The sequence below is a fragment of the Bubalus bubalis genome, chromosome 9 (assembly GCF_019923935.1).
Source record: "Bubalus bubalis isolate 160015118507 breed Murrah chromosome 9, NDDB_SH_1, whole genome shotgun sequence".
NCBI lineage: Eukaryota > Metazoa > Chordata > Mammalia > Artiodactyla > Bovidae > Bubalus > Bubalus bubalis.
Genome location: NC_059165.1, coordinates 95,242,468 through 95,254,309, shown reverse-complemented (window position 1 = coordinate 95,254,309; position 11,842 = coordinate 95,242,468). Strand labels below are relative to the sequence as shown.

The 11,842-nt window shown below is 44.8% G+C and overlaps 1 protein-coding gene across 1 annotated transcript; it reads right to left on the bottom strand.

Moving 5' to 3' along the window:
* Positions 1 to 722: 722 nt before the first annotated feature.
* Positions 723 to 1,217, bottom strand: LOC102390673 (non-histone chromosomal protein HMG-14-like). Its single transcript, XM_044948727.2, has 2 exons — positions 1,157 to 1,217; positions 723 to 1,052 (listed from the first exon to the last, which is right to left on the bottom strand). Exons 1-2 carry the CDS (start codon positions 1,215 to 1,217, stop codon positions 727 to 729), a joined length of 387 nt encoding a protein of 128 aa, XP_044804662.2. The 3' UTR covers positions 723 to 726.
* Positions 1,218 to 11,842: the final 10,625 nt, after the last annotated feature.

Sequence of the window (11,842 nt, the reverse complement as noted above, 5' to 3'; positions counted from 1 at the left end):
ATCATAGGATATAAAAGCTAACCCATCTATGGAACATTAAGATGACACCAAACACAATCGAAATTTCCCATATGCAATATACTAGTATTTTCTGGTTGTGCCAAAAAAACTCCCCAAAACTCAACCAACCAGGAAATCATTTCAACTCTTAAATAAAAAGTATTTATAGCAGCAACATGGATGGACCTAGAGATTGTCAAACCGAGTAATGTCAGACAAAGAAAGACAAATATCATGTGATATCACTTATATGTGGAATCTTAAAAAATGGTACAAATAAACTTACAAAACAGAAATAGAGTCACAGATGTAGAAGACAATCTTATGCTTATGGGGAGAGGGGGAGGGAGGGTTGACAAAGGCACATACTATATATCAAATAGATTAAAAAGACCTATTGTATAGCACAGTATACAGTATAGCACAGGGAACTGCACTCAATACTCTGGTTTAGGAAAAGAAATCTAAAAAAAAGAGTGGATATATGTATACCTAATTCACTTTGCTGTGCCCCTGAAACTAACACAACAGTGTAAATCAGCTATGCTCAAATTTAAAAAGAATGTGTTTGCACCTTAAAAATGGATGAAGTAGGATTTCTATCTTCTTAAAAATACTACTAGAGCTGCTAAAAAACTTTGCATTTACAAAATAATTGATAAAAATATTCCTTTGTATTGTACAAGAAGGTAGACAGGAACCACTGATAGGCTCGGGTGTGTGATCTTAATTACACGTAACTTCTTTCTTTCCTGCTCCATCAAAGCCTGGGCTCCCCTTGTTTTCAGCCTCTCCATTTGATGCAGGTAAATCTTTAGTCTCTTGGGTGGCCATTTCCACCTGTTTTCCCTTTGCTCCCCTTTCCCCTTTTGCTTGCACTTTTCTATGTGAAGATTCATCCTTTCCTGTTGCCTTCTTTGGCTTTGTTTCCACTTTGGCAGGAGTAGGTTTAGTTGACAGCCTCCCAGGTCTCCTCTTGGGCTCCTCCTTCTCCACCCCCGATGAGGAGCTGACCGTCCTCGGGGGCACCCTGGCAGCAGGGTGGGCACTTGCTGGGAGTGGGGAGAGGACTCTGGAAGCTGGTCTGCTTGGCCATGGCTGCTCCTTCCCCTGCTGGAGAAGTCGGGACCCCTCATGGGCCCTTTTCTTGTTTTACTGTTTTGTTCTCTTTCCTTTTTGCTCTTCTGATTGACAGACTTTTCACCCTTGTCACCCATATCACCAGTCTGTTTTCTTGCCTCCTCTGACCTCCTGCTGGTTTCCACAAGTGTATTTTTTGTTTTAGTAAATTAATTCAAAAGTTTTAAATCTTTCTTTTTTTATAGTTTCTAGCCCTTTGCTGAAGGAGGCTTGCAACTCTCCTAGGCTTTTGGTGATTTGCTCATGAAATTCATCCAGTTTTCTACTGAGTCTGATGAACATCTTTACAAGTGTTACTCTGAATTCTTTACCTGATAAGTTTCTTATCTCCTCTTCATTTAGTTGTTTCTCTGAGAGATCCTCGTGTTTGAAAGATATTCTTTGAAAGATTCTGTAGTTCCTTAATTTTGCCTAACTCTGTTTAAGTATATCAGTTATGTTGCCCAGCCTTGAAAGAGTGGCCTTATGTAGGAGGTGTCCTATGGATCCAGTGGGGCCATCTCCCCTGGTCAACAAAGCCAGGTGTCCTGGGGGTATCCCCTACATGTGCCCTCCTGTGATGGGTAGACAGCAGTTATTGCAGGTATTCTGGTGGGTGAGGTTGGTCCCCAGGCAGACCTGTCTGTGACTGCTGCAGATGGCCTTAGGTCGAGCTGGTCCCTGGTCCAAATGTCTACAGGCCCTGGCTGAAACTGCTGTGGGGAGGGGGTGCTGATGCGTATGGCTTGCCTCTTGAGTTCTTAGGAGAAAGCAGGGGCAGGGCAGGTGGTGTTAATTAGGCTGATGGAGACTGATAGAAATGGTGTTCACCAGCACCAGGCCAGCTATGTGGAAAGAAAGTAAAAACAAACGACGTCTGCCAGCACTTCTGTCCCTAAAGTTCCACTGGACCCCTGCCCCTCTGGTGCACACCCTGAAATTAGCTGATGACTCTCCTTTTTGTATGGCCCAGGTGCTTTTCAAGCTGCTGCCTTTGTGATGGACTTTGGAGTGAATGAGTTTCTGCATGAGTCCTTTAAGAGTGGAGTCTCTTCCCTTTCCTACGGCTTCTGGGCTCCCCCAGATGTGAGCCCTGCTGGTTTTCAGAGTCAGCTGTTTTGGGCGCTCAGCTTCCCAGTGCAGGTTCCCCAGGCTGGGGAGACTGATATGGGACCTGGACCCCTGCTCATCAGGGGATACCTCTGAGGTTGTGATATCTCTCCTGTTTGTGGGTTGCCTCACAGGAGTGTGGGGGCGGTTGGTTCTCACTAGACCAGGACTCTGCGCCTCCTACCTTTCTCAATGAGGCCTTTTCCTTATACCCTTAGGTGTAGAAAATCTGTCATGCTAGTCTTCAGGTCAATTCTCAGAGGCGGCGGTTCTATATGTGGTTATAGTTTTAGTGTGTCCCTGAGAGGAGGTGAGCACAGGATCTGCCTATTCCAGCAACTTGATCTGAAATTTGTGCAGGGCACTACCCTAAGCACTCGGCTGAACCTAGATCAGATCAGATCAGATCAGTCGCTCAGTCGTGTCTGACTCTTTGCAACCCCATGTATCGCAGCACGCCAGGCCTCCCTGTCCATCACCAACTCCCGGAGTTCACTCAGACTCACGTCCATCGAGTCAGTGATGCCATCCAGCCATCTCATCCTCTGTCGTCCCCTTCTCCTCTTACTCCCAATCCCTCCCAGCATCAGAGTCTTTTCCAATGAGTCAACTCTTCACATGAGGTGGCCAAAGTACTGGAGCTTCAGCTTTAGCATCATTCCTTCCAAAGAAATCCCAGGGCTGATCTCCTTCAGAATGGACTGGTTGGATCTCCTTGCAGTCCAAGGGACTCTCAAGTTCAGCCTAAATGAGGGCTAGAAGATGACTCTGGATCTGGCTCTGCTGCCCCTTGAGCAGTCATTTGTCCCATCACTTAGTTTCAGCATCTTTACTCCGTTAGAACCTCTCCTTTAGATGTCAAACCCAGAAAAGCCAGATAAAGAGTGATCCTATCACCTTTCAATCAGAAGGAAATATTTATGACCTTGGATTTGGCAAAGTATTCTTAGATATGACCCCGAAAGCAAATAGAGGGAAAAAAAGATATTTTAGATTTCACCAAATTAATAAATTTTGTGCATCAAAAGGTACCATCAAGAAAGGGAACACATCATTAGAATCCTTGTGCACTATTTGTAGGAATACAAAATTATTCTTCTGGTATGGAAAACAATATGACCGTTCCTCAGAAGATACAGAGGTGATATGGGATTCAGCAATTCCTCTACTGGGTGTATGCTCAAAAGAATCTAAAATATGGGCAGATACTTGTACACTTGTTTATAGGGCCATTATTCACAATAACAAAAATGTGGAAGCAACCCAAGAGTCCATCAAGGACGACTGGATCAGTAAGATAGAGCATACATGTAATAGAATATTATTCAGATTTAATGAGAAAGGGGGCTTCCCCGGTGGCTCAGTGGTAAAGAATCTGCCTTCAGTGCAGGAGACTCAGGAGATGCAGCTTCAATCCCTGAATTGGGAAGATCCCCTGGAGGAGGAAATGGCAACCCACTCCAATATTCTTGCCTGGGAAATCCCATGGACAGAGGAGCCTGGCGGGCCACAGTCCACGGGGCCCACACAACTGGGGGCCCCACACAACTGAGCAAGCGAGTACACACTCAATGCGAAAGGAAGTTCTGACACATGTTAAAACATAGATAGACCGTGGGGACATCATGTGAAGTAAAATAAGCCTATCTGAGTAGGACAACTACTGCATGATCCCACTTATGTGAGGTTCCCATAGGAGTGGAATTTATAGAGACAGAAAGTAGAGCAGTGGTTTCAGGGGCTGGAGGAAGGTATGAATGGGGAGTTGTTTAATTAGTACAGAGTTTCAGTTTTGCATGATGAAAACCAAGCTCTGGAGATTGGTTTTCCATAGTCAATGTACTTCACACTGCTGATCTGTACACTTAAAATAGTTAAGATGTAAAATTTTATAGTATGTGTATGTGATCACAATCAAAAGTAAAAACTCTTAAAGTAAGAGTGTAAACAGCCCACAGAAGGCAAAAAAATTGAAAATTATATATCTGGTCAGAGACTTGGATAAAGTATAAAGAACTCCTAGTCAATAATAAAAAGCCAAATAATCCAATTTAAAGGTGGCAAAACACTGGAATAGAAAAATTTCCAAGGAAGATATACTAGGATTTCTGGACATGATTACACATCAAGGAAATGCAAGTCAAAACTACAATGAGGGTGAGGGTGGTGGGCAAAATTGGTGAAGGAATTAAAATAGTACAAATTCCTATTTATAAAATAAGTCACAGGAATGTAATGTGCAGTATAGCAATATAGTCAATAATACTGTATTGCATATTTGAAAGTGGTCCGAGGAGCCTGGCAGGCTATAGTCCATGGGGCTGCAAAAGAATCAGACATGACTTAGTGACTAAACAACATTTACTGGCTTCCCTTGGTGGCTCAGTGGTAAAGAAGTTGCCCACCAATGTGGGAGATGCAGGAGATCTGGGTTCAATCCCTGGCCCAGGAAGATCCCCTGGAGGAGGAAATGCAACCCACTCCAGTATTTTTGCCTGAAAAATTCCATGGACAGAGGACCCTGGCGGTTTACAGACCAAAGGGTTGTGAGGAGTTGGACACAACTGAGCAAATGAACACAAGAGAGTAGAGCTTAAAAGTGCTCATTGCAAGAAAAAAAATTTTTTTTGGTAGATATGTGTGGTGAGAGAGGTTAACTAGACTTATGTGGTGGTCATATTGCAATACATACAAATATAGAATTATTATGTTGTACAGCTGAAACTAATACTGGGTTGGCCAGAAAGTTTATTCAAGTTTTTCCCTAAGGTAGTACTAGCCAACTCAATATAATGTGATATGCTAATTATAACTCAATTAAAAAACCACAGTGAGAAACAACTCCATACCCACTAGAATGGCTAGAATCAAAAGTGAGAGAATAACAGGTATACTTGAGGATATGGTGAGATTGAAACCTTCATACACTGCTGGTGGAAAACAGAAAACGATGCAGTCACTTTGGAACAGTCTGGCAGTTCCTCAAAGATTAAAGCTAGAATTACCACATGACCCATTGATTCCACTCCCAGGCATGTATCAAAGTGAAATAAAAACACACGTCCACACAAAAACTTGTGCTTGAATGCATTGACTGGAAATGAACTGTCAGATATTTCTCCAGCAAACATGGGTTTACTTGGGATCGGCAGAGAATTACACTTCAGGACCTGAAGCCATGGTGAGTTGTGAGCCAGTCACCCCAGAGCAAAGGAAGGAGGATGCGTTTACAGAGGGAAAAGGACGTTATGAGGGTGAGAGTAAAAAAAATCTATGGTTTTTCATTGGCTGAGTCCTTGCAGGGAAAGAAGCCTCCTTCTTCCTCTTTGGCTCTGCTATCATTGTAGGATATGAGAGCTCCCCCTTGTGGTCCCCTGACTCTAATTGAGGTTTCTGTTTTTTTACAAATGCTTATAGCAACAGTTTTCATAATAGTCAAAAGTAGTAATAATCCTATGTCCTTTAACAGATGGATACAGAAATGTGCTATAGCCACACAATAGAATATTTTATTATTGTTGTTCAGTCGCTAAGTTGTGTCCAACTCTTTGCAAACCTATGGACTGCAGCACACTAGGCTTTCCTTCCTTCACTATCTCCCTGAGTTTGCTCAAACTCACGTTCATCGAGTCAGTGATGCCATCCAACTGTCTCATCCTCTGTTGTCCCCTTCTCCTCCTGCCTTCATTCTTTTTCAGCATCAGGGCCTCTTCTAATGAGTCAGTTCTTCATGTCAGGAGACCAAAGTATTGGAGCTTCACGTTCAGCATTAGTCCTTCCAATGAATATTCAGGTATTAGTATTGAATGGTTTGATCTCCTTGCCGTCCATGGAACTCTCAAGAGTCCTCCAGCACCACAGTTCAAAGGCATCAGTTCTTTGGTGCTCAGCTTTCTTTATGGTCCAACTCTCACATCTGTACATGGCTACTGGAAAAACCATAGCTTTAACTATACCTACCTTTGTCAGCAAAGTGATGTCTCTGCTTTTTAATATGCTGTCTAGATTTATCATAGCTTTCCTTTCAAGGAGAAAACATCTTTTAATTTCATGGCATATTTCTCTGCCATAAAAAAAATGAAGTATCAATACCTGGATATCCCTTGAAAAATTATGCTAAGTAAATGAAGTTAACCACAAAGTCCACATTTTATAGAATTCCATTCATATGAAGTCAGTGAATATAGAAACCTAGAGAGACAGAAAGCAGATTAGTGATTGCCTAGGGCCTGGAAGAGGAAGATGGGAAGACACTGATGGCTAGAGGATACAGGGGTTTCTTTTTGAAATGATATAAATGTTCTAAGATGGACCATAGTGATGACTGCATGTCTGTGAATATACTGAAAACCACTGCATTGTCCATTTAAAAGTGGCCTGTTGTATGTAGTATGTATATTGCATCTCAACAAAGCCCTTCAAATAAATGGATAAATGCATTAAGAGTTTTGTGCCATAAAGAAGGCTTAGTGCCTGAAAATTGATGCTTTCAAATTGTGGCGCTGGAGAAAACTCTTTGAGTCCCTCGGACTGCAAGGAGATCAAGCCAGTCAACTGTGACTATTCATTGGAAGGACTGTTGTTGAAGTTGAAGCTCCAATACTTTGGTCACATGATGTGAAGAAATGACTCATTGGAAAAGACCCTGATGCTGGGAAAGATTGAAGGCAGGAGGAAAAGGGGAAGACAGAGGTTGAGATGGTAGGATGGCATCACCGACTCAATAGACTTGAGTTTGAGGAAACTCCAGGAGATAGTGGAGGACAGAGGAGCCTGGTGTGCTGCAGTCCATAGGGTCCTAAAGAGTGGGACAAGACTTAGTGACTGAACAATAACAACATCAATCGACTCTCTTAAGTATATTAGTCGTTTCTGGGTATATCCCACATTTACATAATCCTTTATTTTCTTTTATCAGAGAAAATAGGAAATTTGCTGTGGGAATATTATAGCTGTTCACATCTCAAAGTGCTTAAAGAACACACTCAGAAACTAATGTGAAGTCAATCTCCTGCCAGAGTAAAGCGGATACCTAAGAATTTAATGAAGACTTCTCATAGTTTGTGATTGGTGGGAGGAGATCGTCCTGTTCCAGGCTGTCCTGAGGCAGGCAATCCATGTGCTCTGGGCTTGCTCCTCAAGGGGTCCATTCCACTAAAAACAGCTTTGAGTTCTCTGCTTACACATTTGTGTCCCACTCAGGTCTGGAGCTAGCTCGGCTTAAACGCAAGGATCCTTGGAGAGTCAGGGCAGAAGCCAGGTCTGTTTGGCCACGTGACCTCCACCTGCTGTTACCCATGGGGGCAGGGTGGTAGTGGTGGGGAGGGAGCGTCCTTTCGAAGGGTCCTCTAGGGAGCGCATCAAGGGCAGGTGCGTGGGGCCACTCTCTGCCTGGCGTGGACATTGTTCCTCCGCGTGGATGCGCTGGGGATCGCGTCTCACTTGTGCTTCCCTGCCGCAGGTGGAGCTTTTGTTGCGCCTAGACCTGCGCCGGATTCGGGAGTGGAAGTGGGGAGGCTGGGAGGACCCCAGAAGTCGGGAAGTGTGCGGAGAAGTGGGAGATTGAGTGGGTCCCGGCCGTGGTGGGACACAGGGCCCTCTGCAGTCAGCTCTGGAGTCTGCGGACCCAGGTGGGCCGAGGGCGCCTCTGGGACCTCTGTCCCCTTCGGCTCGCTAGTAGGGGCGGGACTGAAAGCAGGGACGGGGTGGGAGGGGGGGGGCGCGGTCCTGTCCCTTCACTGTGCCCCTCGACTTTGGCTCTGGACCCTCTCTGGGCAGCCCTGACCCGGCAGTCCCTTGTCTCCTCCAGATTGTATGGTGACCACAGGAAGGATCAGCTGGGGACAGTTGTGACTCGGTTTCAGGGGTTGGCGCGTGGGAGCAGCTGTGGTCTGTGGGGTCCCCAGTCCCTTTTCCCTTCCCAGTGGCATTCATTGTATTTTGAATTATTCAAAAGTTTAGGAGTAGGACCTCAAGTCCATGACCTGTCCCTCCTGCCTAACGCTTCCTGCTGCTGCTGCTGCTAAGTCGCTTCAGTCGTGTCCAACTCTGTGCGACCCCACAGACGGCAGCCCATCAGGCTCCCCCTTCCCTGGGATTCTCCAGGCAAGAACACTGGAGTGGGTTGCCATGTCTTCCTCCAATGTATGAAAGTGAAAAGTGAAAGTGAAGTTGCTCAGTCGTTTCTGACTCTTAGCCACCTCATGGACTGCAGTGCACCAGGCTCCTCCGTCCATGGGACTTTTCAGGTAAGAGTACTGGAGTGGGGTGCCATTGCCTTCTCCAACGCTTCCTAGGGCTGGCAATAAATCCCTAAACTTTCAGATCCCTCCCGCCTTCTCATTGCCAACTTGTCCTCTCTAATTCACAGCGTCGTCAGCTATTCATTCTCTGTGATCATTTCAAACAGACCCAATATTTTAACTGTCATTTCCCCACAGTCAATGTTTGGCTCGCTTTAAAAAAGATTTATGTTTTTGTTTGTGGCTATTTTACATGAGAGCTAAGCAGAGAATAACCACCTGTAACTGTGTTGTATAAAACCCTCTGAGATCTTTCCTGGGCACAGACATCCTTGGGAAAGACATTTGGGTGGAGATTCTTCTTTGGAAACTCACCTGTCAGCACTGCCCCTCGCTGTTTGTCACCTTGAAAAATTTATTCACTTGAGTCTCATTTTTCTATCTGTAAAATATCATTAGTCAGAATAAAATATTTCAAATGAGCAAGAAAGGAGTGTTTCAGAAAAATGAAATAATGATTTCAGTGTTATTACATTCCATTTGCAAAGAATTCTTCCTTTTTAAAAATTTCCCTGGGAGTGTGCATAACTATTCTGAGGTCTTGTTAGGAACCAAACTTGGGTTCACTCACCCCTGCAGAGAAAAGTCAACCTACTGACACTGGGATGTGGTGAAGGAAAGTGTGACATTTATTGCAGGGCATCAAGTAAGGAGTCCAGGAAGCTAGTGCTTAAAAGTCCTGAACTCCTGGAAGGCTTTCAGGGAAAGATTTTTAAAGATAGGATGAGGTAGAGGGGTTTGTGGGGTGCATGATCAGCTGACGGACATTCTTCTGATATTTCTGGGAGTCAACATCATCAACTTTCTGGTTCCAACCAGTCTGAGGTCTATTTGCTTGTGGGCTGCATACAGTTAACTTCTTCCACTTGGTGGGGGCTTCAGTATCTGCAAAACAGCTCAGAGGATATGGCTCAGAGTATTATCTATAGTCCTTGAGGAGCAGGGCTTCCCAGATGGTGCTAGTGGTAAAGAACCTGACTAGCAATGCAGGAGATGCCTGAGACAAGGTTTCAATCCCTGAGTTGGGACAATCCCCTGGAAGACCTGGCCATCCACTCCAGTATCCTTGCCTGGAGAATCCCATGGACAGAGGAGCCTGGTGGACTGCAGTCCATGAAGTTGCAAAGAGTCAGACACTATTGAAGCAACTTAGCACGCACTTGAGGAGGAATGAAAGTCCTTGACTTTACTGGCTGAAGTATTATTATTTTGTTTTGCTCAACTGTTGACTTTTCTTTCTTTATTTTCTCACTCCTCTGATTAAATTTACTTTTTAGAACTTGGGGAAGGCCTAGGAGGCTAAGGTTTTTCCACAGACAAGAGGCAGGTGGAGGACATGGCTATGTGTGGCAGTGGGGTTGGGGGTGGGGTTGGGTGGGGAGCTTGCTATTCTGGGATGACCCCTGCTACAGTCTGTCATTTTCTTGTGGGTTGTTTCAAATGGACCATCAGGCTTAGACTTGCAACACTTAGACGGGTTCTAATGTGATTGTTTTTCAAGTGATTTATTTCTGTGCAAATAACAACTGCCATATTCATTTTCTGAAAGGAATAGATATTATATAGTTGTGAATTTTCTAGCTGAACTAAAAAAAAAAGTGCCTTACAATTTTCTTCCCTTTTTTACATATAAACACTGGGTTTGAGTGATTCTACTGGGGCTTCCCTGTTGGCACTAGTGGTAAAGAAACTGCCTGCTAATGCAAGAGACATAAGAGACATGGGTTCAATCCCTGGGTCAGGAAGATTCCCTGGTGGAGGGTACTGCAGCCCACTCCAGTATTCTTGCCTGGAAAAACCCTATGGACAGAGGAGACTGGTGGGCTACAGTCTCTAGGGTCGAAAAGAGCCGGACATGACTGAAGCAACTTAGCATGCATGCACTGGATTCTTCAAACAATGGGTTTGTCACTTTTAAAATCTCAATGCTGGTCCAGAGCAACCTGAATGGGAGTAGAGCCTGAGGTCAGTGTCTTCAAGCTAAGCCCCTGCCTTGAGGCTGCAAAGGGGAGAACTTAAAGGCCAGATGGTTATTCCTGAAAACCTCCCTTGTAGGTGTGTTCCTATTCACACCCACCTGAGAAAGAGCTCTTGCTACTGAGAGAAGCTATGACCTTGGAAATCTGGGGATGCACCGGTGTTGGGGTAGCCTGGTGAGACCCTTCTCAAGGTTATAACTATGGTTCCTTTGTGCCTGTTTCTAGATGTAGGTTGGAGGGATTTCCCTGGTGGTCCAGTGGTTAAAACTCCATACTCCCAATGCAGAGAGCCCAGGTTCAATCCCTGGTTGGGGAACTAGATTCTGCATGCCACAGCTGAAGATCCCACACACCAGAACTAAGACCTGGCACAGCCAATAAAAAAGAAAAGATGTGGTTTACAGTTTTACATTCACAATGTAGGTGCACTCTGAGTAATTTCTGCCTATTGGGGGGAAAAATCTGTGAAGGTCATGTGTTCTGTCTTCTGGCAGAAAGTATTGAATTTGAGAGTCCTTTGGGTCAGAACTTTTAGGTGAATCTGGGTGAAGGTTTCCTCATTGTGAGAATGGAAGCCCCAGAGAGTGAGCTTTTCCCCATTATTCCCCAGGGAGAGGAGGGTGGGCAGAGCTCCCAGAGTTGTTTACTCCTGTGGCTGCTCTGGTGGACCTACCTTGCTTCTCCAGGGACTGACCTGGGCCAGTAGTTCAATTCCAACCAGGAGTCTGGAGACCAAAGCTTGACAGTGTTTCATTTTTGTGCATGCTTAGTTGCTGAGTCATGTCTGACTCTTTGCTGCCGGGAGCTGGCGAGAGACATTCCACTCATGACAAAGGTCATGAGGAAGGAGGCTCGGCATACGCAAAGGCAGGATCGAGCCTCGGGAGTGCCCCCGGATAGTCTCGAGCATCTACCCCCAAAAACCAGAGTCTGCCTACTTTATTGCTTTGTGCTCTCACCTCTGACTTTACTGGGGGCTGTCCCCCACCACCATCTCGCTCTCTCTGTCAAAGAGTTAACTTACAGCTCCAATTAATAAAGTTCCTGGGCAATTAGGAGTGTTTAAATCCAAACCCCTCAGATGGCTCTCTAACTCGCCTGACAAGTTTACCCGGACACCTACAGCTATGCATATGATTGTTTACAGTCTCCCAGCCTCGAGAGGCACGGGAAGCTTAAGATAGTCAAATAGCTTAGAGCCTCTCAGAGAGTTAGAAACTGTCAGAATAAAACTAGTAAAAGATTTCATTGATGAGCCAATGTTTGTTGCCAAGTTTCCACATCCCCTGAATTGTATCCTTGAATGTGTATTAATTAATATAGTTGGTATGT